The sequence below is a fragment of the Polypterus senegalus genome, chromosome 11 (genome assembly GCF_016835505.1).
Source record: "Polypterus senegalus isolate Bchr_013 chromosome 11, ASM1683550v1, whole genome shotgun sequence".
In the NCBI taxonomy this organism is placed as follows: Eukaryota; Metazoa; Chordata; class Cladistia; order Polypteriformes; family Polypteridae; genus Polypterus; species Polypterus senegalus.
In genome coordinates, this window is record NC_053164.1 from 36,764,665 (window position 1) to 36,788,022 (window position 23,358).

At 34.9% G+C, this 23,358-nt stretch overlaps 1 protein-coding gene across 11 annotated transcripts in view; it reads right to left on the bottom strand.

Moving 5' to 3' along the window:
* gpat2 (glycerol-3-phosphate acyltransferase 2, mitochondrial) overlaps nucleotides 1-23,358 on the bottom strand; it is a 121,563-nt gene that overhangs the window by 22,841 nt on the left and 75,364 nt on the right. For all 11 annotated transcript variants that reach the window (XM_039768380.1, XM_039768379.1, XM_039768382.1 and 8 more), the window contains 9 exons: nucleotides 21,808-21,944; nucleotides 17,559-17,655; nucleotides 16,770-16,982; nucleotides 12,875-12,982; nucleotides 12,203-12,267; nucleotides 11,943-12,061; nucleotides 10,288-10,358; nucleotides 7,227-7,491; nucleotides 6,233-6,381 (listed from right to left, as the gene is read on the bottom strand). In XM_039768380.1, the coding sequence (XP_039624314.1) occupies nucleotides 6,233-6,381; nucleotides 7,227-7,491; nucleotides 10,288-10,358; nucleotides 11,943-12,061; nucleotides 12,203-12,267; nucleotides 12,875-12,982; nucleotides 16,770-16,982; nucleotides 17,559-17,655; nucleotides 21,808-21,944 (1,224 nt within the window). The remainder of the gene's footprint in view (nucleotides 1-6,232; nucleotides 6,382-7,226; nucleotides 7,492-10,287; nucleotides 10,359-11,942; nucleotides 12,062-12,202; nucleotides 12,268-12,874; nucleotides 12,983-16,769; nucleotides 16,983-17,558; nucleotides 17,656-21,807; nucleotides 21,945-23,358) is intronic.

Consider the following 23,358-nt stretch of genomic DNA (forward strand, 5'->3'; position numbering starts at 1 on the left):
ATCTTCTAATAATGGTATGCTTTTTATTCCAAGAGCTAACCATAAAAAGGCGGCAGCCATTTGTTTTTATACACAAAAAATCTGGAATAATTTACACCAGGAGAATACTGTGGAACATTTTAAGAAACACCTAAAAACCCACCTTTTTAATTTGGCTTTTTCATAGCTACATTTTAGTTGTAGGCCTAATGGATTACCCAAGAAAAGAATTATATTCTTCAGGAAGTTGCAATCATTACTAATTTCTACTTTTCTCTGCCTTTTCTTTTTGAGGCACTGTGCGGGAAACTAATACATGAATAAAGGTAGGTGCCCCAGCTATCCACGAAACTCTGAGTCAAATCCTCCAAATACAAATAAATCAAGTTTTACAAAAATAGGTTCAAAACTCATCAACCCTCACCCCTTTGAGAAAGACAGCTAGCTAGGCCTGCAGAGTAAAACTTTAAGCTAGTAAAAATAAGTACATAGGTAAATTAATAAATGACTGAAGATAAATGGAGTAAAAGAGGGGAGAGAACCTGCCTCCTCAATTTAAATGCTTATTCTAAAATCCTATCGATTAAATCCTGCCAGGTTTTGAAAAGGTTTTGTATAGATCCTCTAAGTGCAAGTTCAGTTTCAAATAGTATATATCATCAGTTAAGATAAGTCTACATGCCAGTAGTGAAGTAAAGGCAATTACAGTTTGCTTGTCCTTCTCCACTTTGAGCCCATCTGGAAGTACACCAAACACAGCTGTTAATGGATTAGGAGGGACTGCGACACCAAGGCTGTCTGAAAGGCATTTAAAGATGTTGGTCCAAAATGATGTTAGTTTGGTGCAGACCCAAAACATGCGGCCCAGTGAGGCCGGAACTTGATTGCAGCGTTTGCAGGTTGGATCTTCCCCTGGAAACATATTGGACAATTTTAAATGAGAGAGATGCGCTCGATATATAATTCTGAGTTGAATGATTCTATGCTTTGCGCATATGGAGGTTGAGTGAATTCTGTGCACTGCTACCTTCCACTCCTTTTCTGAGTTGTTGAGTGAGAGAACTTTTTCCCACTGTACTCTTGGATCTTTGAAATGGAGGGACTGTAATATGGTTTTATATATTACGGAAATACTGTCCGATTCCTCAAAACGGATCAATATTTTTTCCGGCACAGAGGTAGGTGGGAGGTGAGGGAAATCGGGCAGGTTCTGTTTAGCAAAGTTTCTAATATAAAGGTAGTGAAAGAAATGTGTTGCTGGAAAGTTAAATTTGGAGTGTAATTGTTCGTAGGATGCAAAGACATTGTCTATGTACAGAGCTCTAAGTGATTTAATCCCTAATGTTTTCTAGACATTGAAAACTGTGTACTTTTGAGAGGGTGGAAAAAGGTGGTTCTCATGCAAAGGTGTATACAATTGAAAGTTAGGTAGAGCCATGCCGTCTTCCGCCTCAGGTCTTCGTAGGGTCGTTCTTTGGATATGTGCATGTTTTGAATTCCAAATAAATTAGGTTATGGTTGAGTCTAATTTTATAAAAAATGATTTCTTGATTTATATTGGAATGTTTTAAAATAAAAAGAGAAACTTAGGAAGGATATTCATCTTAACAATGTTAATTCTTCCAGCTAAAGTGAGATGAAGGGTTGACCATCTATACAAGTCTTGCATAATTTTTTCCATACAGACAGCAAAATATTGTTGATAAAGAGCTTTATGTTTGCTTGTGATGTTTTTCTTTGAGACACCTGTCTATCAAATACTGCAAGCAGTACAAATTTTTACAGTTTTTCAAAACTGATTCATTCACTCATTCAAATTTACTTTAACTTGTTTCTTTTGCACGTCTCATAACAGCTTCTGACAGAAAAACAGATCTCCAATACAAGTTATGAAAACTCTAGCACTGTTGTGAAGGTGGGAAGTTGAAGACACATCAGCAGTTTGCATGTGCAAGCAGGCTTAAACATAGATTTTGTCTACCACATGGTACTTTTATGTTAAGGAAAATGAAATAAAATTATCCAGAACAGACACCCTGTACAATAAACAAGTAAGTGCAATACATTATTTGACGCTATTTTTTAACATCATTTGAATTGGTATTTGTGACTTAGGAAAGATATATCAACCATTACAAGCCTACCAGGTCTTTGCTTTTAACTTCATATTGTAAAATGCCATTAAAATATCTTTTATGCAATTACATTGTACTGTCACTGTTATTTTAGAATATAAATCACTGTTACAAAAATACTTAATATTCAAAAATGTGATCTATGTCTTTGATGAACAAAAATTTTAAACGGTCCAATTTAAATGTACCTTAGTCTCAATATGTAAATGTTACTTCATATAAATATGCCTTCTAACTTGTTTTCAGAACTGACTGAAATAATCATTGGCTACATTTGCTTTAATTGGTACATTTACTATATTAAAACACTTCCCATAAGTGAGTCAAGGTAGATCTTATTTGATAATTAAGGAGTGCTTGTGGCTGGGGCTGGTTTGGACCCCCTTGCACTAATAAATACTGACAATGATATGCTTGAAAACTACTATTTACTACAGGTACTAAAATTAAAGATATGCTGATACATTACTATTGAGAAAAAAAACATTTTTGGGACTTTGGGGCATTATCAAAGAGGTACTTTGGCAGACATTTTCAGAATGAGACACCTTTCTGATGCCAACTTAATTTAGTCACCTTTTACAAGAAGCAAGAGGGACAGTGACCTTATTCTAAACCCACATCACAGGGTAAGAAGTCTGATACAATAAGCAGAAAGTAAATCCTTCCTTTAAAACTAAGTGTTCATCTACTCTGTGATCATCCTAATCTCATTTCATTAGTTCTGATCTCTTCCTCCCATATGCATCTGAACATGCAACTTTTTCTGCACTATGGTATCAAGAGTTACGCATTTCCCCACAAAGTTTTACTTTTTTCTTTTTTTAACTTTACCATGTTGCAGGGTTCAATAACACCTCTCGGGTAAACTTCTAATTTTTAAAAATTCAAAATGCCCAAGTAACAGGAAAGGAGGCCTTTTGTCCCAGTGCAAAATCAACACCAATATCACACCAAAAGCTGTGTATTTGAGCACATGGAAAAAATATTAGTAATGTTACATGAGCATGAAAGGCAAAAAAAACTATGAAAAACTTCACAAAAAAGTTCATCCCTTAATCCTTCCATCATCATACCTGCTTACCTTCTTAACCTGAGCAGGGTCGTGGGAAGCTGGAGTCATCCCAATAAGCAATAAACACAAGGCAGGAGCAATGCCCGTACTAGGTGCCAAGAAACTAAGTCACAATTTTTTTTGAAAAAGACATAAAACCGCTAAATGAACTTATAACAGCTTCAGGTCTGTATAATCAATTTTTTCTAGGTCTTAACTGGCAATAAATATTTTTCCACTTTTAGAATATATTTTGATCATATGCAAAGTTTTGGTATTCTTTTTAATATTTAAATTAGTAAACAGTTTTTTCCATGAATATTTTTGAAGACAAAGTATGCAATAGTAAAATGTATTTCAGCTTTGTGTTATCCCTTAGCTTAAAATACAAGTAAGATGTACTAAAGATATGTAAATGCAAAACTAAAATATACCCTACAATAAACCCATAAGTTTGGTTTGAGGGCCGCGGGTCTCCTTGGGGGTGCCCTCTGGTAATGGGAAAAGTACTGCCTTACATCTGCGGTCATAATGTGTTCGAAAAAACATTTTCTCAGTTTAGAAACACTGGCCACAAACTGATAGCATTACTTGTACATTTCATAATGTACAAGTAATACAGTACTTGGGTGTCCACATTAATGACAAGTTGGAATGGTCTTGGAACAGAGAGGAACAATATATGAAAGGGCAGTGCAGGTTCTTTTTCCTTAGGAGACTTTAATAAGGGAAGTAGCATCATTCACATCTTCTATAACCCTGTGATGGCAAGTGTGATTTTTCTACACTGTGGTGTGCTGGGCTGGTAACATCACTTCAAGAGTGGCCCACGGAATCAACAAGCTAATTTAAAGGACAGACTCAGTTACAGGACACATTCTGGACTACCGGAGGTAGTAGCAAAGGATAAAAGTAAAACAAAATGAAGACCATTATGAACAACGTTGCATACGAGGACTTTCAGCCAATGAATTTATGCAGCAAAAGTGTGTTATGAAATAATGCTGGGGCTCCTTTAAACCAACAGTAATACATCTACATAATGCCTCACTTTGACTGTGACAGACAAGACAGGACCTTTTTTCTTTTTATCTTTCTTGCTTATTTACTTATCAATGTATTTATGTATTTTTAAAAAGCTTCACTAAAAAGCCAAAGTTCTATAAATATGCAAACATATGTTGCATGGTTAATTCAAATGTTTTAAAAGGAGAAGTGATGTTTGTGTTTTTTAAATAGAAAATGCAGGACCCTGTATATTCCAAAGGTATTTCAGTTTTTCACATAGAGACTCCAGTTCCTTCTCACAGTCCACATAATTAATGTTATTTTCTGGTGACTTTAAAAATGCTTTTGTGTGCGTTTGAGATAGTGCCTCTTGATGGACTGGCATCTAGTCTAGAATGAAACTTATATTTTGCATAGCTAGGTGCTGGCACAGGCTCAGGTGAAGTAAAGAGACAAAATACAGCATTAACTTATTTTTTGGGAGTTTTAGCAAAAGAGCAAAAGTGTATATACAAGAAAAATGAAAGTGCACTGCAAACCCAAAATCTATATAAATACCTCCACCAAAATAATACAGTACTACAACTATGAGATATCTATATCTGTTTATATACAAGAAAATAAATCACAAGCCACTGTTTTGTACACTAAAGAATAAGCTATACCACCCCACTATCCACACCACAGAGTCAAAAGACTACCCCTTGAGGCAGGAAGTGCCTCTTATACTCAAGGAACAAATCTTCACCCAATCAAGCAACACGTCACTCTCTTTCACCTATAGCGGCTGACATAGGTGCATTCTGCACAGGTGCTACTACTCAGCCACTGCAAGGCCAGCAGCCTTGCATGCATGTTCGCAAATGAGCAGAAGTGTGAACTTGAAAGCAGCCGGACGCGCTCACTTTGGACTGCTGATACATTCTATGAAAGTAAGTTGCTTTTTCTTGGGGATCCTCTTCTCAAACTAAGGCATGCACAAACTTAACACCACATAACTTTCTCTTTGCTAACAACAGGTGGCTAAAAAGATACTGAACTTAATGACGAGGTACTCGCAGCATCCTCCAGCAGGCCTGCCCCCCTGGAGGTGCGCCCAACCTTTTGATGGCATCCCACTGCGTGCACCTACCGAAGCCAAAGTTAAAATACTTGCGAAAGCACACTCCAAACTTCAACAATTTAAACAGGTAAGTGTTTTAAGTTTTACTCAGTAAGAGTCGACTTTATCCTACTTTTAGGACTTTTTCCCTTTAAAGTGGTAAAGCATGGCAGGAGGATTACCACAAGAACTAAAGTAACAGACAACATACAAGTAACAACTGTAAATGTGGTTGCAGTCTACAGTGCAAACATTCACTCAATACACACAAATTTAGTGTCACTAATCAACTGTAATGGACACATCGTTAGCAAATGGGAGGAAACACATTTAAACCCATTGAGAACTTTAAAACATTTCTGATGAGACAAAGCCTAGATTTTCCAAAATATCATCAAGTTAAGATTTAAGAGGCCCTAAGGTCCAGCTCCTAATCAAACTACCAGGTAATTAATTTATTCCACGCGTCTATGACCATTTACGTAAAGAAAGAATATTTTTGCATAATCTGCCCTTCACAACTTTCCAACAAAGTTCTTGTGTTCTTGTTATAGAATTTGCATTGATAATTACAGACAGCAGGTGTCTGGGCTGGGTTCAGAAAATATGACTCGAGCTGATGAAAATACATTTGAACATAGTGATGGCTACTTTTGCAAACTGTGAATCCAGTTATGATAAGCTCTCACTTTGTGACATAGACAGTATATCAGTGAAATTAGGACAGCATAAAACCTCTTTAGAGCTTGGAAGTAAATCTTTGTTCAAAAAATAAATTATATTTTTCATAGTCAAATACAACCAAGGGCATTCTCTGTTTCACCAGTATAAAGAGGAACCACTTTCACAAATTACTACAAAATCAGTAGACAAATTTAGTATACTGAAGGAAAGCAAAGATAATGACTTATTAAAGGGAATTCCGTGCAAAAATGTAGGAATTCATATACCCACCGGCAACAGAAGTACCTCGCCTGACAACAGCAAACTCAGCTGTATAATTTTTTTTTGCAGCTCTTCCTGGCTCAGTACTACATCAAAGTTCATATCTCCTGGATTTGAACACAGAACGATTTCCATCAGCATTGCATGGACTGCACAAGCTAAGAAAAGAACAAAGAATTTTATCACAAAAAAGCCTTACAGAAAAACAGAACAGCAGTCACAATATCCTATGAAATAATCTACTGCACACAACGAAGCTGCACCAAATTTGAGAACATCATATACTGCAACAAAATATTCCCTCAGTACTGCAGTGGTAGGGTGTTGTACCATGTCAGCCATTACGTATGCAATGAAAATTCAAGCAAAATGACACCTTTTCTGGCTAACTGAACAGATTATAATATGCAAACTTTCAAGGCAATTCAGGCCTCTTCTTCAGGCACTTTGAAATTCTCAGTACTGCAAAAATAGTGATGCAAAAAGCACTTAAGTCAAAATATATAACTGGCTTTAGGTACAGATTTTCTGAAATGTTTATAACGTGTTTTATGAATAAAACACTGAAAATCACTACTTACTATGAAAATGGCAGAATTCTTTCCAAACTCTACATATAAAACACTTTCTAACCATTGTTAATCTATGATAATAAAAAAACATTTTCATAAATATACACAAATATATTAACATACACAAACACACACTTTGCAAACTACAAGCACTAAAAAGCTCACCTTTTCAATAAACAATGAGAAACCCATACATGGATACACATTGTGAATGGTACATAGGAAGATAAAACTACAAAACAGGACAATGCTATACTACACAGGGAAAGGGCAGATAAGGGAAAATAGGCAGACAAATGGGAGATGAAGCATTGTTTATGCTGAATTGAAAAAAGCAGTGGGACAACTAAAATTCATTCAAGTGTACTAAAAAATTGGTCATTCAAGATTGTAAACTAATTAACTGGCTAGGTCAAGAAACTCTTACTTACCTCCTAAGGCTTCAAACTTGAAAACATCCTGAAGGATCTCAGCATGCATGTAGAGCGCCTCTACTGCTTCGCTAGTGTTCTTGGGCAGGATATATACATCCTTGTTCCCTGGCATTATACAGAATACTAGATGCTCTTTTAACAATGATGCTGCATTATAAAGCACTGCTGACAAGCACCCTCCAAATCCTACATCTCGATTCCTGAATAAGATCTCTTCTAGAAGCCATAGAAAGTCTTGGGCCAACTGTGATAAGATGACCCCCTTAACAGGTACACAGGAGAGTAGCAGTTAAATTACATATAACTATACTGAAATTACATTTTATTTAAATTTATTTGCTTTGCAGATGTTTTATCCAAAGTGACTTACAAAAAAGGTAAAGATAATTGAATAACATTAGGCTATGGTCTGTCTGTTCAGTAAGTATAGTAACAAAAGTTGATTGCCACAAGTGAAATTTACAATCATAGATTAACAATCAATAAAGCAACTAAACTTAACATAAGAACAAACCAACCAACAATATGAATGATCACAGAGCAAAGGTTTTTTTTTTATTTTACACTTTTATTTAATGGGACTTACTAATACGTATACAACTGAAATGTTCTCTAATTTTAAAATTCTAAAACTGGCAGTCCTGGTGACTTGCTATGTTAAATGCAGAGACTAAACCAGTAGACTAGTGGTTTACTATTCAGCGCTTTACCCATCAGGGTGCATTTCAACCTTCGGAGCAATGTGCAGCAAATAATTGATTTGTGTTTTTTTCCACCTCATGTAACATTAACAGTGAGAAAGACCACCATTTATTAGCTCAAAATATACTTCAAATAATACTCTGAACACGAAAAAATATTTTTGTTTAATGACACAAGTAACTTATGTTTTAAAAAAATCTACAATTCACCAAAACCGTTTCTCCGATATCTCAGTGAGACAGTTTGAGATATAGAAACTCAAATTTTTACAAATGGATTCAGCACACTTAAATCTATAAATCTTATTTATTTAGAAAACATCTTATTTAAAACTAGCTTACAAAAGATCGTAAAATGAGTTTAAGGGTTTACTGGGAAACCACATAATTAACAATACTGTATAGAGAAAAATATTAAGTAAAACGAAATAAACATAAGCTTTAGTAAGTTACACAGCTAATTCAAAACGAGCAGTCCAAAAATTAATAAAAAAAAAAACCATGACATAACTGGTAGACAACTATAAATATGGTGCGTGGAATCCAACTTTTAGCATGGGGTTCCTATTTAGTGTTGCAAGTGGGAGCTATTGGTCAATGAATACCATATTTAAAAGGCTCATTAAAGAGATTTGTTATGATAAAAGAAAAATCAGAAATATCAGAAGTTTTATCATTGTCTTTAATGAGAAAAAGAAACAAGATTTTGTTTGCTGCAACTGATGCTCAACAGTTCTAGCATAAAACAGCAGTAAATCAGCAGTAAATCAAAGATGTTTAGTTACAGTTAAGTGTCAGAACATAGATGTACTTTAAAATCTGTTATCACTATAACAGTAGATCCATGTGCAGAGCAGTGGGTAGAAAAATATTTCCCAAAATGTGTTTTGAAGAGTTGTGTTTAAGAGAAGGTGGTCTGTTTATTCTGATGATTATTAGTGATGACGCAAGCTAACCAGTCCAAAATCCCAATTTGCTAATCCTGGAGCTGATGTGCAAAAACAAACCTGTAAAATACTGCAATATTGTGTAATGTGGCTGGAGTTATATAATGTGAAATAAGTGCAAGGAAAAACAATTGCTCCTTTATATTACAACAATAATTTTGGCCATAACACAATTGAATTTTACTGTAATAGTGATATTTGATCTGACAGCCCTAGACTGAAGCTCCAAAATGTACTTCTGTGACAAACCTCTTAATAAAACTTAATATTTTACAAATACACTAGATACACATTTAAAAACTTCTATTCTTTTTATCAATGCATGCATTATATGAACTATGAAGCCTACATATACTGTATATAACATGAATCAGCAGTTATTTTTCTAAAAATCAACATTGTATGCCTATACAATTGTTCTCCGATTGTTTAACAGCCATATTCTTTAGTACAGTGATCCCTCGCTATATCGCGCTTCGAGTTTCGCGGATTCACTCTATCACGGATTTTAAATGTAAGCGTATCTAAATATATATCACGGATTTTTCGCTGGTTCGCGGATTTCTGCAGACAATGGGTCTTTTAATTTATGGTACATGCTTCCTCAGTTGCTTTGCCCAGTTGATTTCATACAAGGGACGCTATTGGCAGATGGCTGAGAAGCTACCCAATCAGAGCACATATTACATATTAAATAAAACTCCTCAATGATATACAATATGCTTCCCGTGCGGTGATTCTCATACTTGAAAGCCCAAACAGCACGTATTGATTTTTGATTGTTTGCTTGTCTCTGCCTCTCTCTCTCTGACATTCTCTGCTCCCGACGGAGGGGGTGTTCGCACACTGGCCTAGAGGATACGGACACTTCTCTAAAAAATGCTGAAAGACTACCTTCACATTGCTGCCTCCCTTGCAGCTGCTTTATCCGGCGGTGCCTCGCATACTTAAAAGCCCAAACAGCTCTATTGATTTTTGATTGTTTGCTTTTCTCGCTCTCTCTCTCTCTGGCATTCTCTGCTCCTGACGCTCTAATAATGTTAGAAAATGTATTTAGAAGGTCGTAAACAGGTTTTCTATGCGCTAACTGAGAAAATATTCGATTTATAAATAAAAAATCCTACTTTGCGGAAATTCATTTATCGCGACAGAGTCTGGATCGGATTAATAACCACGATAAACGAGGGTTTACTGTATTGGTAATTTAACACATTTGTTGCTACATTTGATGTCTTTTCATTCATGCAAATGATTCATTATTACTGCACAGACTTTACACCTGTTTGAACAGAAAATTATTAAAATATTTAAATCTTATGTAAAACCTAGAATTAACAAATTTCAGGTGACACACACAGTGCATTTTACTTAAAAGTACCACTTGTTGGCAGTAATGGTGACCAGACTTACTGATGGATGTTTGAACAGTAGCAAACAGGAAAAGATAGAAGTAGACATAACAGAGGTGTAGGAACAAGCCGCTGTGAGGGGGCAAGTAAAGAGAAAATAATAACCGAATTAATAAAGTAACACTGAAACTATTATCTGACTTATTAGACTGTAAGGCAAGTCTTGAATAGAAACTTGATTCTATTACTAGAATACACTATAGATATGTATTTATATTATAGATAGATATATATACACACACACACAAACACACATACATATATGCATACATACTATTTTGTTTACATATTTTATAAATCTTTGAAAGAAAAAAAAAACCCAGGAATTTCAGAAAAATGATTATCAACAGCATTATTTTCCTGATAAACTGGATTAACATAACTCAATACAGCGTATCATCTCTTTATATCAAGAACACTCTCAGCCTCATTCTATGGACTGCAAGCTACAAAAAACTTGGTTGCACATGATGTTTTCTATGTAGCTCTTACTGTTGAATAACTTTCAGTTAACTACCATTAATTAGTTTGCTTTAAATACACAAAGAGTCTCTTTTATTAGGTACACCTGTCTAGCACCAGGGAGGGCCCACTTCTGCCCCCACAAAAACCTAATTTTTTAAGGCATATATATTCAGCAAGGCTCTAGGAACATTCCTTAGGGATTTTAGCCCATGGTTACTCAGTAGCTCCACACGAACAGTCACAAAAGTCATGTTGCAAATCTCTCATTACACCTTTTCCCAAAGGTGCTCCTCTACATTAAAACCTAGGGAGTACATAGGGTGTTAAGGAAAAAATGAGCTGGTGCAACAAACTTGACATGATGTTGACATTGACATTGGTGTTTTCTAGCACAATTTCTTGCTCGCTCTCATCTTCAAACAGAATATATTATAGACAATGGCCATAATGGGAATTAAGTATATTATGACACTGAAATGACATTATACGACTCCTAATGTGTGCGAACAAAACACTACCCCATACCACACTACCACAACCAGTTTGTACCTTACACAAAAGGCAGGACTAACCCAAGGCTCCATGCTGTTAATACAAAATTCTGATCCTACACTCGATTTGCAACAGATTACCCAGGAGGGCATTTACTTCTGATGCTGAAAGTACATCATCTACATGCATTTATTTATTGTACAAAATAAAAGTCCATTGAGGATATACTGTAAGCACTAATTGAAGGGGGGAAGATTGTGTAAATGGGTTTTAATTCTACCTTATTGAAGATCATTCTCCAACAGTACGTTACTTTCACAGTATTCCAGAAACTAGGCTATTTAACCTAATTCACACTTTCTAGTTATATCCTTATAAAAACATTGTCTAGGTCAGGTTACATTACATATCATACTTCCCATACAATAAAATCAATTATTCCCCATTAAGTGAAAGTTAGTTATATCTTATATTTGTATGTTGTATTATGAGAAAACTAAACATTGTATTTGCTTATTTAATAATCAGAGGTAAAATTTACTAAAGGAAAGCAAACTTTTCAAGAATGTCAATTAGGCTTCTAATGGTTCTTGGAATTATGGGACACTAATTATATAAATATTGTAAATTATAAACACTTAAATTAATTTTAATATATATAAATAAAATCTTCAAATTAAAACTATGATATTGACTTACAACACAAGAGATGTCGGCTGAGGTTGACCATAAGATGTCGCTCTTGCTCTTCAAATTCTGGAAACAGCAAAGGTGGTAGTATCCAGTCAAAAGGTTTTTCTGCTGACAGCAGTTCTGAACTAAACATAAAATATGCTTCAATAATTAAAGCATTTTTAAGTCTTTTTAAAACAAATTTTAGACGATAAAATCTTCATTAAATGCATCTTTTGAATAAAGCTCAGAAACTTTCTTGGGCAGTTTTATTTACTGTATATTACCTGTTTAGAAAGATATCTTGAAGAGACAAATGAGTGGGTGACAGGCTCCTTCTACAAATGAAATTCTAAGATCAAAGAAAGATGAGAAAAAATTAGACTGAAATTACCAAAGTCAAATATCAATGCTTTCTACATTATTTTAAAACACAGTCATTAGTTAAATGTTTAGCTTTATAAGCTGCCTTAGATAAAGGTGTCTACAAAATAAAGATTGTAATAATAAAATAGACTGTAATAAAATATTTCACAAAAACTGCATTTCTACAAGGACAGTTCCCTATAATAATATGTTTTTTCTCCAATAGTGCAATGGTAGCAATGTGTTTGACAATTTTAAGTTTCTCTGCTGTTTGCAAGTGTACAGGAGTGTGCCATGCAGTGGCAAGAAATTAACTTTAGACACTGTATAGAAACCACTGAAGATGTACACTAATACAACAATTTAAAAAAATACAATTATGTAATCAATGACAAAAGTATACTACACATCCAATTCTCCTAACTGAAAAGGTAATATTGAACAAAAAAAATAAACAATTAGGTTATTCAAATTGTTAGGAGTAAGTGAATTTAAACAATGAAACTCCAACTATAGACTGGTGAACTACACATACATTTACACTGCTGATAATAATGATTAATATTCAATAGAACACTGTAGTCAAGTCTTACTTTCAACAAGAATGGCTGTCCAAAATCTATACGGGAACAGCCTAAGCCTCTGTATATGGAAGACATTGCAATTTTCAGAAAACAATACATCCCCTGATTCATTTGATGCTGTGTTGACAAAAAGAGAAACACAAATAGAATTAGGTCAGATGTGGTCTTGTTTAAACCAGTATAAAGGAAGCTAGACGTTTAAAATTCAGAAAAGCATTTGGTAATGTGGTAACAATGTTAAGAATATTTTTATGGTGTTTCACAACTGGACAAGACTGAAATTAAATCCTGGCATAGTTATGGTCTGTTTGAAGTTTGTACATTCTTCTAATGTTTACATTTTTTTTTTCCTGAAACCCAGGCTGACTGGAGACTATAAAGCATTTGGTGAATCAGTTAAGTGTTTTTCTAAAATAAAAAGCTGCCTGACCCAGTGTTGACTCCTACTTAGCAGCAAATGCTGGCTCTAGTAACTTGAAAACATAACTTTGGAAATATCCTGCTATGTATATCAAAAGTGTGGCAGAAAAGTAAACGTTTAGTTTTGTAATGTGCACTATGGTGCTGTAAATAAATTAGATTTTATGACACAGTACAGACCAATGCATTCAGTAAACTTATGAGTACAGGACTGTTTTTACAATCATAAAAATAATATACAATACAATGTGTCCCTTTGACTTGCACAAGAGTTAGCTTTAAAAAAAAACATGTAATACACCCACAAACTCTAAATCCAGATATAACGAGAATGCAGCAATTGCCTTATATTTAAAAAGTAATGTGCAAAGTTAAAAAGGCATGTCAGCTACTTAAAATGCATTTACACCCCCACTGCAAGACTGTCTACCCCATGGAGTAATAAACACAGCATAGACTAGCAACAGCTTTTGTGACAACAGTTTAAGAGCCCCAGCCCCGGTAAAATTAGTTTTATTCTCATATGAAATGAGGCGTCAGAAGAAAGAAAACTCCCTATAAACTTTAGATACATTTTGCTCAGATTTAATCAACCAGTTTGAGCTTTATCAATAAATAGTAATTCTTCATTTTTATTGTTGTTTGATGAGATTTTCTTAAATAATTTAGTTAATTACTAACAAAATATAGTGTGAGCATTAAACTAAGTCAAGATAAAACTAAACTGTAAAGAGGCATATTATCTTCTTTCATGAAGTGCATGATCAGGTTTTAAAAAAAAAAGCACTCCGTGTCCCAAAGCAATCGCAGTCTCCCAGCGCTGTAGCAGTTCGCCGTATAAGCGCATCCAAAAAGATCTCAGACATGCTATAAGCGCCTGTCGTCAATGGGTCATACAAGGAACATTATAAAGATCCCGCTGCAATAAATAACAGCGCTGTTGCTGTTTCAAGCTGAATAAAACTAGTGTTAAAGTACTGAGACTCAGCTTCGTGTTTTGGGGAGCAAGATGGGGACTCGCACTTCACAGCGCACACACACACAGTCACAATGCTGTAGTAAACAGAGACACGCGCTGTAAACAGAGAGACGTGCTGGGCTAGCAAGCAAGCAAGATAAGGAGAGAGAGAGGTGCTGGGCAAGCGAGCGAGATAAGGAGAGAGAGAGAAGAACCATCAGCTCAGCTGTGATCACATGACGCTCAGCAGACAAAGTGTATCCATACTGCTCGTATTGCAAGACATCGCTCGTTTATCAAGTCAAAATTTATTAAAAATTTTTGCTCGTCTTGCAAAACACTCGTAAACCAAGTTACTCGTAAACCGAGGTTCCACTGTGTATCTATATCTCTATATATATATTATATATATATATATATATACACACATATATACACATACACACACGGGGCGGCACGGTGGCGCAGTGGTAGCGCTGCTGCCTCGCAGTTAGGAGACCCGGGTTCACTTCCTGGGTCCTCCCTGCGTGGAGTTTGCATGTTCTCCCCGTGTCTGCGTGGGTTTCCTCCGGGTGCTCCGGTTTCCTCCCACAGTCCAAAGACATGCCGGTTAGGTGGTTTGGCGATTTTAAATTGGCCCTAGTGTGTGCTTGGAGTGTGAGTGTGTTTGTGTGTGTCCTGCGGTGGTTTGGCACCCTGCCCAGGATTGGTTCCTGCTTTGTGCACTTGGTTTACAAGTGTTTTGCAAGACGAGCAAAAATTTTTAATAAATCTTGACTTGATAAACGAGCGATGTCTTGCAATACGAGTAGTATGGATACACTTTGTCTGCTGAGCGTGGTTCTTCTCTCTCTCTCTCATCATCTCGCTCGCTCAGCGCGTCTCTCTCTCTCATCTCGCTCGCCCACCGTGTCTCTCTCTCTCTCTCTCTCTCCATATCTCGCTCGCTCACCCAGCGCGTCCGTCTCTCTCTCCTTATCGCACGCTCGCTCGCCCGTCTCTCTCTCTCTCCCTCCCCCTCCCTCTCTGGCAATCGTCTCCTATTCTCCGTATGAGTCTGTGTGCCTCACTCATATAGTCAACATCCGTACGAGCGTATACTGTTTACTACAGCATTGTGACTGTGTGTGTGTGCGCGCTGTGAAGTGCGAGTCCCCATCTTGCTCCCCAAAACACGAAGCTGAGTCTCAGTACTTTAACACCAGCTTTATTCAGCTTGAAACAGCAACAGCGCTGTTATTTATTGTAGCGGGATCTTTATAATGTTCATTGTATGACCCATTGACGACAGGCGCTTATAGCATGTCTGAGATCTTTTTGGATGCGCTTATACGGCGAACTGCTACAGCACTGGGAGACTGCGATTGCTTTGGGACGCTCTTCCGCGTGTCGTCCCGTTGGGTGGAATCTCACATGAGTTTAGAAACTCACAACAGCCATGATTCTTTTTAAAGGTAAAGTGCAGGTTAATTTGTATTATGTATTTTACTTTATATTAATCATTTTTATATGAATAGTTTTGGTTTGTGGAACGAATCATCTGAGTTTCCATTATTTCTTATGGGGAAATTCGCTTTGATATATGTGTGCTTTGGATTGCGAGCACGTTTCCGGAACGAATTAAGGATTGCGAGCACGCTTCCGGAACGAATTATGCTCGCAAACCGAGGTTCCACTGTATGTATGTATGTATATATATATATATATATATATATATATATATATATATATATATAGAGAGAGAGAGAGAGAGAGAGAGAGAGAGAATAAAAAATCATTTCTGTTAAGCAAACCTCTGCAAAGACTGTTGGGACAGAACCACAAACCTCCCAAGTACAAACCATGCCACCCTTCCATTGAACCATCACAGGGCTTTGTGGGCAATGTAAAAGCAAATTCATGCAAATGTCTACAACGGAAGTATATTATAGTAGTATATCAGCAACAGCTCTGTATAAACAAGTACATTATTTAGATCCTCCTAATTATTAACTTATCAATTCCTTATTAAATTTTCTACAAAGCAGACTCTAGAAATAATTTTATTGCTGCAATAAAAAAATTGCAAGTACTTATTCAGTGTGATACTCTTAGTAGAAAACACATGTCAGCTATATGTGGCTGAAATAAATAAATAAATGTAGCTCTGAGATTTTTTTTCTTTTAGTTTAGGAGTCAGTAACCTCTTAACTATTCTTATTTTTCGTTTAATATTTGGTCTTAAGACATCTCATAAATGAAGCATTAATCAAAGGACTGAACTTGTACTTAATGCCACTAAACACTGCTGTCATTGAAAACTTGGAAAACTAACCAGCAGAAAGCACAATGCAACAACAATAACGGCTTTCTACTTAAGTTTAAAAAAAAGAAACAACATTTCTATTATGATGTGAGAAGGTCAAAGTCGAGTAACAGAGTAAACATTTCAGAGAACATTGCATAAAAACACATATGGCACATTAGTACAGTAAATTAATGTAAAGCACTTATCTGTCTCTACAGAAGCATAAATGGTTACTTCACCTGTGAAGCATGTCCCATCCTCCCTTCAACTGTAGAGTCATAAGCCACCCCCACAGGTACAAAAGCAACATCAGGTATGGCGGCAGATCTCACAGCCTCCTTAATCGAACACAGCCACAGCATGCTAGCTGGTGAAGGACGTCTACTGTAGCCATGGATGTTCTCCAAGAATAAAAGTAGGTGTTGCCCCTCAGATAGCATTTCAGAAACATACTTAAAAAGAGTAGAGGCATAAGGCAAGTCAAAGTCAAACACAATTATATTAAAATTACTTTTTGTTCACCTCTTTTGTTTTTCAAGAATCCGTTAAAATAAGCAAGGTACAGAACAAGTGATCACATAATAAACAATACAATGGTTCATATCAAAGTCAATACCATCATTAACCCTTCAGGAGAGATATGAATTGGAATCAAATAACCCACTGGGTGGTCACACAGACATTCAAAAGGATCTACACGTTTAAGAGAGACCAATTTTGCTTACTTAAGAACAACATTAATAAACTATTCCCAACTTCTAAGAAGGCTCTAAATCTTTTTTTGTTATAAAAAGATATTTTAAATTAAAAACAGGACACCCTTTTGCCACTGTGTTATAAAGAGGTGGACTGGGAGTTTTCTAAATGACTAAGATGAAACAATGAGGCAAAAATGTAGTGTGTAATATCATAACAGATTTTTCAATGCTTATCATCATCGAACCAAGTATTACCCAAGTGAACAACATGAAGGACCTAAAAAAAAAAAAAAAACTATCACAGTATCTGCTTAAAAATAGACACTTAACAGAAATCAGGATGGCTTTATGAAGACTGTCCATATCAGAGTCTGGTTCTGATGGAAGACCTGGATCTATAATCATACCAAGCTTGTGCAACAAGGATCTGAAATTACAAAAACAGAGTTAGAAATACAGCTGTAAAGGGAAGAGGTTAATTTCCAATTTGTGTTTTTAAACATTGAAAAAAGGAATCATTATACATTGCCATCTCACTACTGTGCTATTTTCAAGTGTTTTTTGCCCTAGGAAAGAAGATAGTTTTTCTTGCTATTATACAAGAATTTCTGCAATTGTTAATTATTAAAAATAAATAAAATAAATTAGAAATCTATAGTTACAACAATCCAAGCTATTTATTAGACACATAGTTGAACAATATTTTAAATTCAATAAAATCAACATGGGGCATACATTATTTATTTAATAACTATGCTATATACCAATGTGGTCACTAATTATAGCATACTATTTTAGATTTGCTTTTGCGTCCACTAAGAAATAGTTGTTAAAAATGGAAATTATATTTTAGATTTCTATTTTAAAATTATTAAAATTTAAATTTGTAAAAGGAAAAAACAGAACAGATGAACTTTAAAATGTCTAATTTGTTAAAAGATAAAGGACTTTTGGTAAATGGCAAAAAATCAAGTTAAGGTGAGATACGAAGGTGGCAGATTCACCAGTGTTTGTGTGACAGCTTTTATCCCTCCAGATCAGAGAATGTCCAGTTCCATTGCCTCAAAACACTACTCACATGTACAGTTATTCCCAGCTTCAAATAAAAACTAACAGCGTCAGATCCCTAGGGCGGTAGTATGTATCGTGAGAGAATAAATGTGAAAAAAAAGGTAACTTTTACAAGTACATTACTATAAATGTACATGGTCTGTTACAGACGCAAACCAAATGTATGTGTGTACTGTATAATATTAACAATAAGAGCAGTTCACTATTGAAAACGGCATATATAGGAGGCAGTGGGGATCGAACCGGTGGCCGCTTGATTACAAGTCAGCAAATCTTACCGCTACGCCACGGAAGCTGTTGTATCGTTCTTGAACTTTTTGTGAAAGTGTTTATTTGATCTTTGGACTTCAGGCTTCACACATTCTATAGTTTATGCCTACATTTTGTAACATTTATTACTAAAATATGAAAAAGTTTCTGTTTTAACAATGTGCTAACACAAATTACTATAGAAACAGAACACATATCAAATGCATCTGTTTTAAATAACGATCTATTATTTCCACTCTAAAACTCCAGCAGTTCACTCACTCCCAGATAATCAAACAAGGCATGAGCTGGAAAAACTTAGTGAATGTTCTGTGACGGTGGGGGATGGAATAGCCGGCTGCTGGCTGCTTGTCTTAATCGGCACATTTACAGGACAAAAGACGCTAGCGGAGAGGTGCGAACGGATTTAAGGTGGGCTGGATTTTTCTCGAAGGCTCTGGTAATTCTAGTGTTAAACAGTTACTGGGGCCAGATTTACAAGTTTCCTCGTATTCTCTGGTAATTCTACTGTTAAAAGATACTTCTAGGACTGTATGAAAGGAAGCAGTTATTTGTTCTCATCATTCAGTATGTCAACCTACAGCATCAAGTTATGGCTCATATAATTTATTATTTTTTTTTAACAATATACATTCTTTGGTAACTGGCAATGAGCAAAGCTTAAATGCCAAAAGGACATTATTTTGAATGTGCAAAAAAAAAAAATAACAATAAACTGAAGAATGCAGAGGAATAAATGTTAGAGCTCACCATATTTTATACACATACACACACACGTATGAATGATATGGATGCATATCTAAACTTCAAACTGCATATAAACCAAACTAATAAGATAGCATTTTTCAATTTAAGAAATATTGCAAGACATCTTATGACATCTCAGGATTCTTACAAAATTAAATAAAGCTTTTGCATTTAGCCATCTAGATTACTTCATTGAACTCCTTACAGGATTACCTAGAAAAGATAAATTCAGTTAGTTCAAAAGTATGAATCTTATCCAGTAAAAGAAAATTTTACTAGTGTCCTTTAGAACTGTATTATTATTATTAGAACTCATTTTAAAATGCCCTTAATAATATAAACCTCTGAACATATCTTGGATTGCCTGCCCCCTTACCGTCCCGTCCATTACCTTAGATCTCTCAAAAATGCTTCATTAATCCAAAAGCTCAGTACAGTATAAAACAAGAGGTGAGGTGGCATTTTGTCGTTATGCACCAAACATATGGAATGCTTTATACCAACAGAGATATCCAATGCTAATACAATTTTGTAAAAAAAAAAACCTACTTTAATTTGACTTTTTCAGAATTCCTTTCTTGTGCCAGTTCTAATAGATTACAGTATGTATTGCATATTATTATAGTAAGATTGAAAAAAGCACTTCATTCTGAATTTCACCATGGGATTAATAAAATGTATCTAATTTAATGATTATAATAAAAGATGTGCTGAAACTGACCCACTTTTAGCTACTCTGGCGAGAAATTCCACTCAAACACAAATTAAGTTCAACATAGTTAAGGCATGTGTGTTGTCTGCTGACTTCTCAAATTCTGCAAATATACAGTAGGACCAGCCTGACAATCACCAGACTTTCTCTGCCAAACATGAACACAATGTACAGTAATTGCATCTGACAGATGTACCCAGTTCACAGATTCAATAATATTATCACTAGAAAGCCTTAGTAAAATGGTTATAATGCATACTTTTAATACACCAGTTTCAGTGAAGCACTTGTTGCTCATTCTTGTTGAGTTAGTGAACAGCTGAGAATTTTCTGTTGTGATCATCCCTTATTTTTAAGACTTCAACTTTCCTTTCCAGGCCACAGATTGAATGAAAAGATTAACTGAAAAAGCCATGCTTCTGAAGATGCACCTCACAATGTACTCTTTTATGACAGTGACTTCGTTATTGCAGATCAGATATTGCCAGAAAATTCCCAAATAACAGCATTATAAAACCATTCCCCACTGAAATGACAATTCTCAGTGTGACTTTTTACCTTAAGACATTTTTTACAAACATTTTTTCTAACTCATTTTGATAACAAACCTGAACTTTGAATGGTAGCTTGTGGCTATTCAGTGCATTTTTTTTTTGGAGTATACAACATGAATTACAATGATTTGAGTTTGCTCATTTGGAGTGATACCACCACCAGAGTGAATTTAGTACATTATTGATTGATTGATTTTAATCCTGTATAGATATAAATTTAACATGTTTTAACTGACTGGGTGACGGGATGAGTGCCCAGGAGTGATCAGAGGAGGGTTTCTGTTTAAGTATGAGTATGATGGGGAAAGTGGGTTCTTTGTTACATTGGGGTTTGGCGTGAAGAGTGTTTATAGCCTCAAGTCAAATCTATTTGATGACACCTGCTATATGTGTAATAATCTAAAATTCAGTACTGCAGTGCCTGGCCTGGCGTTATATGTATTCAAAATATGATAAATTAATTATTTGAAACACATTTTAAAAACTATGCAAAAAAATATGCACATGTTCAGGATATTCACACTATGTTTTTATAAAATATGGTAAGGGCATTTATTAGATGATTGTAATTATTGTTTTAAAGTAGTGAAAAATGAAAACCTCAAGGCACTAATCACCAAATAATCAGTAACTTTTCTATACAAATCTTTAGCATAATCCAATAGCACTACACCAATAGCGAATTGCTACTGTTTGTATCACAGGTTTCATGTCAATGATGAATAATGGCAGAGTGACATTAATGCAACATTTGGTGCCTTTTTTTAATATTCAATGAGTGAATGTAATGTAGATAATGGTCCTTTGCTTTTTGTTCACATTAATGTTTTGAATGCAAATTATCACTTTGACGCCTCCATTTTATACGCAGTAGTTTTAATTAGGTTTTACAATCCTACAGTTCATGAATTTATAAATGTTGCTCTGTTAAAGGAACTGTACTAGCTTATAAAACTCCAGGAAATATGGGGGAAAATATGCATTTCATTTTTAGTTTATGGTAAAAGAAACCACACTTTAAGAAAAAAATTCTTATTCTGATAAATATCTAGAGAGAGAGAGAGAGAGAGAGAGAGAGAGAGAGAGAGAGAAAGAAAGAAAACATACAGCTGATCAACAGTGAACTAATTGACAAGGTGAAACATTATTTTGACTTATTAAGCATGTGTAACATTTTTCAGTACAAAGTATAAAAAGTGGCTAATAAAGTAAATAAAACAATTACCTGAACCACACAGACTTTAAGTCAGCCCCACAGATAGTGTAGGGGACCTGCAGATTGACACAAAAAAGGGCCAATGGCACTAGTATGTAATCAATAGCTGACTTATGCGCTGACACAAAGATGATAGGAACTTTATGCTGTGAAAAGCAAGAATTAAATATGATTATAATTGTAACAACTATATTAAAAAACAGAAAATCAGTTTAAAAAAGCAATAATATGCAAAATACTAGAGCAAAAGGCTCAAATTTACATCTAAGACAACAGAAATGTCTTTAGTACTGTGTTTTTTTTTTTGTTTTTTTTTTTACAAATACTGACAAGCTGCTGTCATAAATAATACTGCATAAATTTCTTTAAAGAAAACTTAATTAGCTGAAAGGGAAGAGGTCAAATGTAAAATACACGTTAAAACACGTCACTCTTTGCAAACATTTCCAATCTGCATATGATTAATCATTTCCAAAATATACTTCTGCCAGTTGCATTCTAGACCTGAATAAAATACTAAAAAGAAAATCTGTCACATATTCAACAAAGAAGAGGTTATTCACTTGTCAGCAGCTACATTTAATGACTTATAATACATTTTTCAAGCAAATAAGCATACTCCAAAAAAAAAAAAAAAACACCCCACACAAAATATACTTTCAATTCTACTTATGCTGGGTATTTAGATAAGTAATATATTAAATATGTCCTATTACACACTTAATTCCTTCAATACATTCAGACAAAGAACCAACAAAAGACACTGCGGCAGCCAGGAAAAAAATTGCCAATATTAAATGCATTCATAACAGAAGTTCTGTTGCCAGGTGGAAATTATGCAGTTAATAATGCAATTTTACCAAATCTATGTTCAGTGTGGTTCAAATATGAACTATATCTGCCAGGAATTTTTAGTTTTGTTTAATTGTTCACATTATTCACAATCAAATATGTGCCTCCACCAGCTCAAACAAAATTAAGAACACAAAATTGCTGCAGTGTTATAATGCAAAAAAAATAAGTAAATAAAAAAATTTTTTTTTTCCATGTTACAAATACCGTCAAAATGCAATATCAATATTTTTATTTTACTATATGTTTTAACGGGAATAGAACTTTGAGCTGATAAAACGGAAAGGTGTCACACAAACAATATTCTGAATCATAAAGATGCAGGATATTTCAAAGGGCAAATTATAACATCTCTGATCAGGAAGGTACTCGACTGACACGGATACTTTTTTTTCCTTTTCTCTCAGTTTAACCCCACTGTCCAATTCCTAATGAAGGCACTCTGTAATGTAAACTGTATTTTTTGTTCACAAGCACTTTGCATATTACTCCTGTTTAGTTGTGCTAAGGCAGAATTTTGCTTTTTATGTTCTTTTATATGAAGGTTAAAGGTGTGGTTACTAATTTCTGTCCAGCGTTATATATTCACGTCTTTTCTTGTATAGTATTTTTTGAATATCTGTAAAATACTTTGGTGGAAATTTGCCTTTCTACTGAAGCTCTTTAAATACATAATAAATAAATGCACAAACACACACCAGAATGATT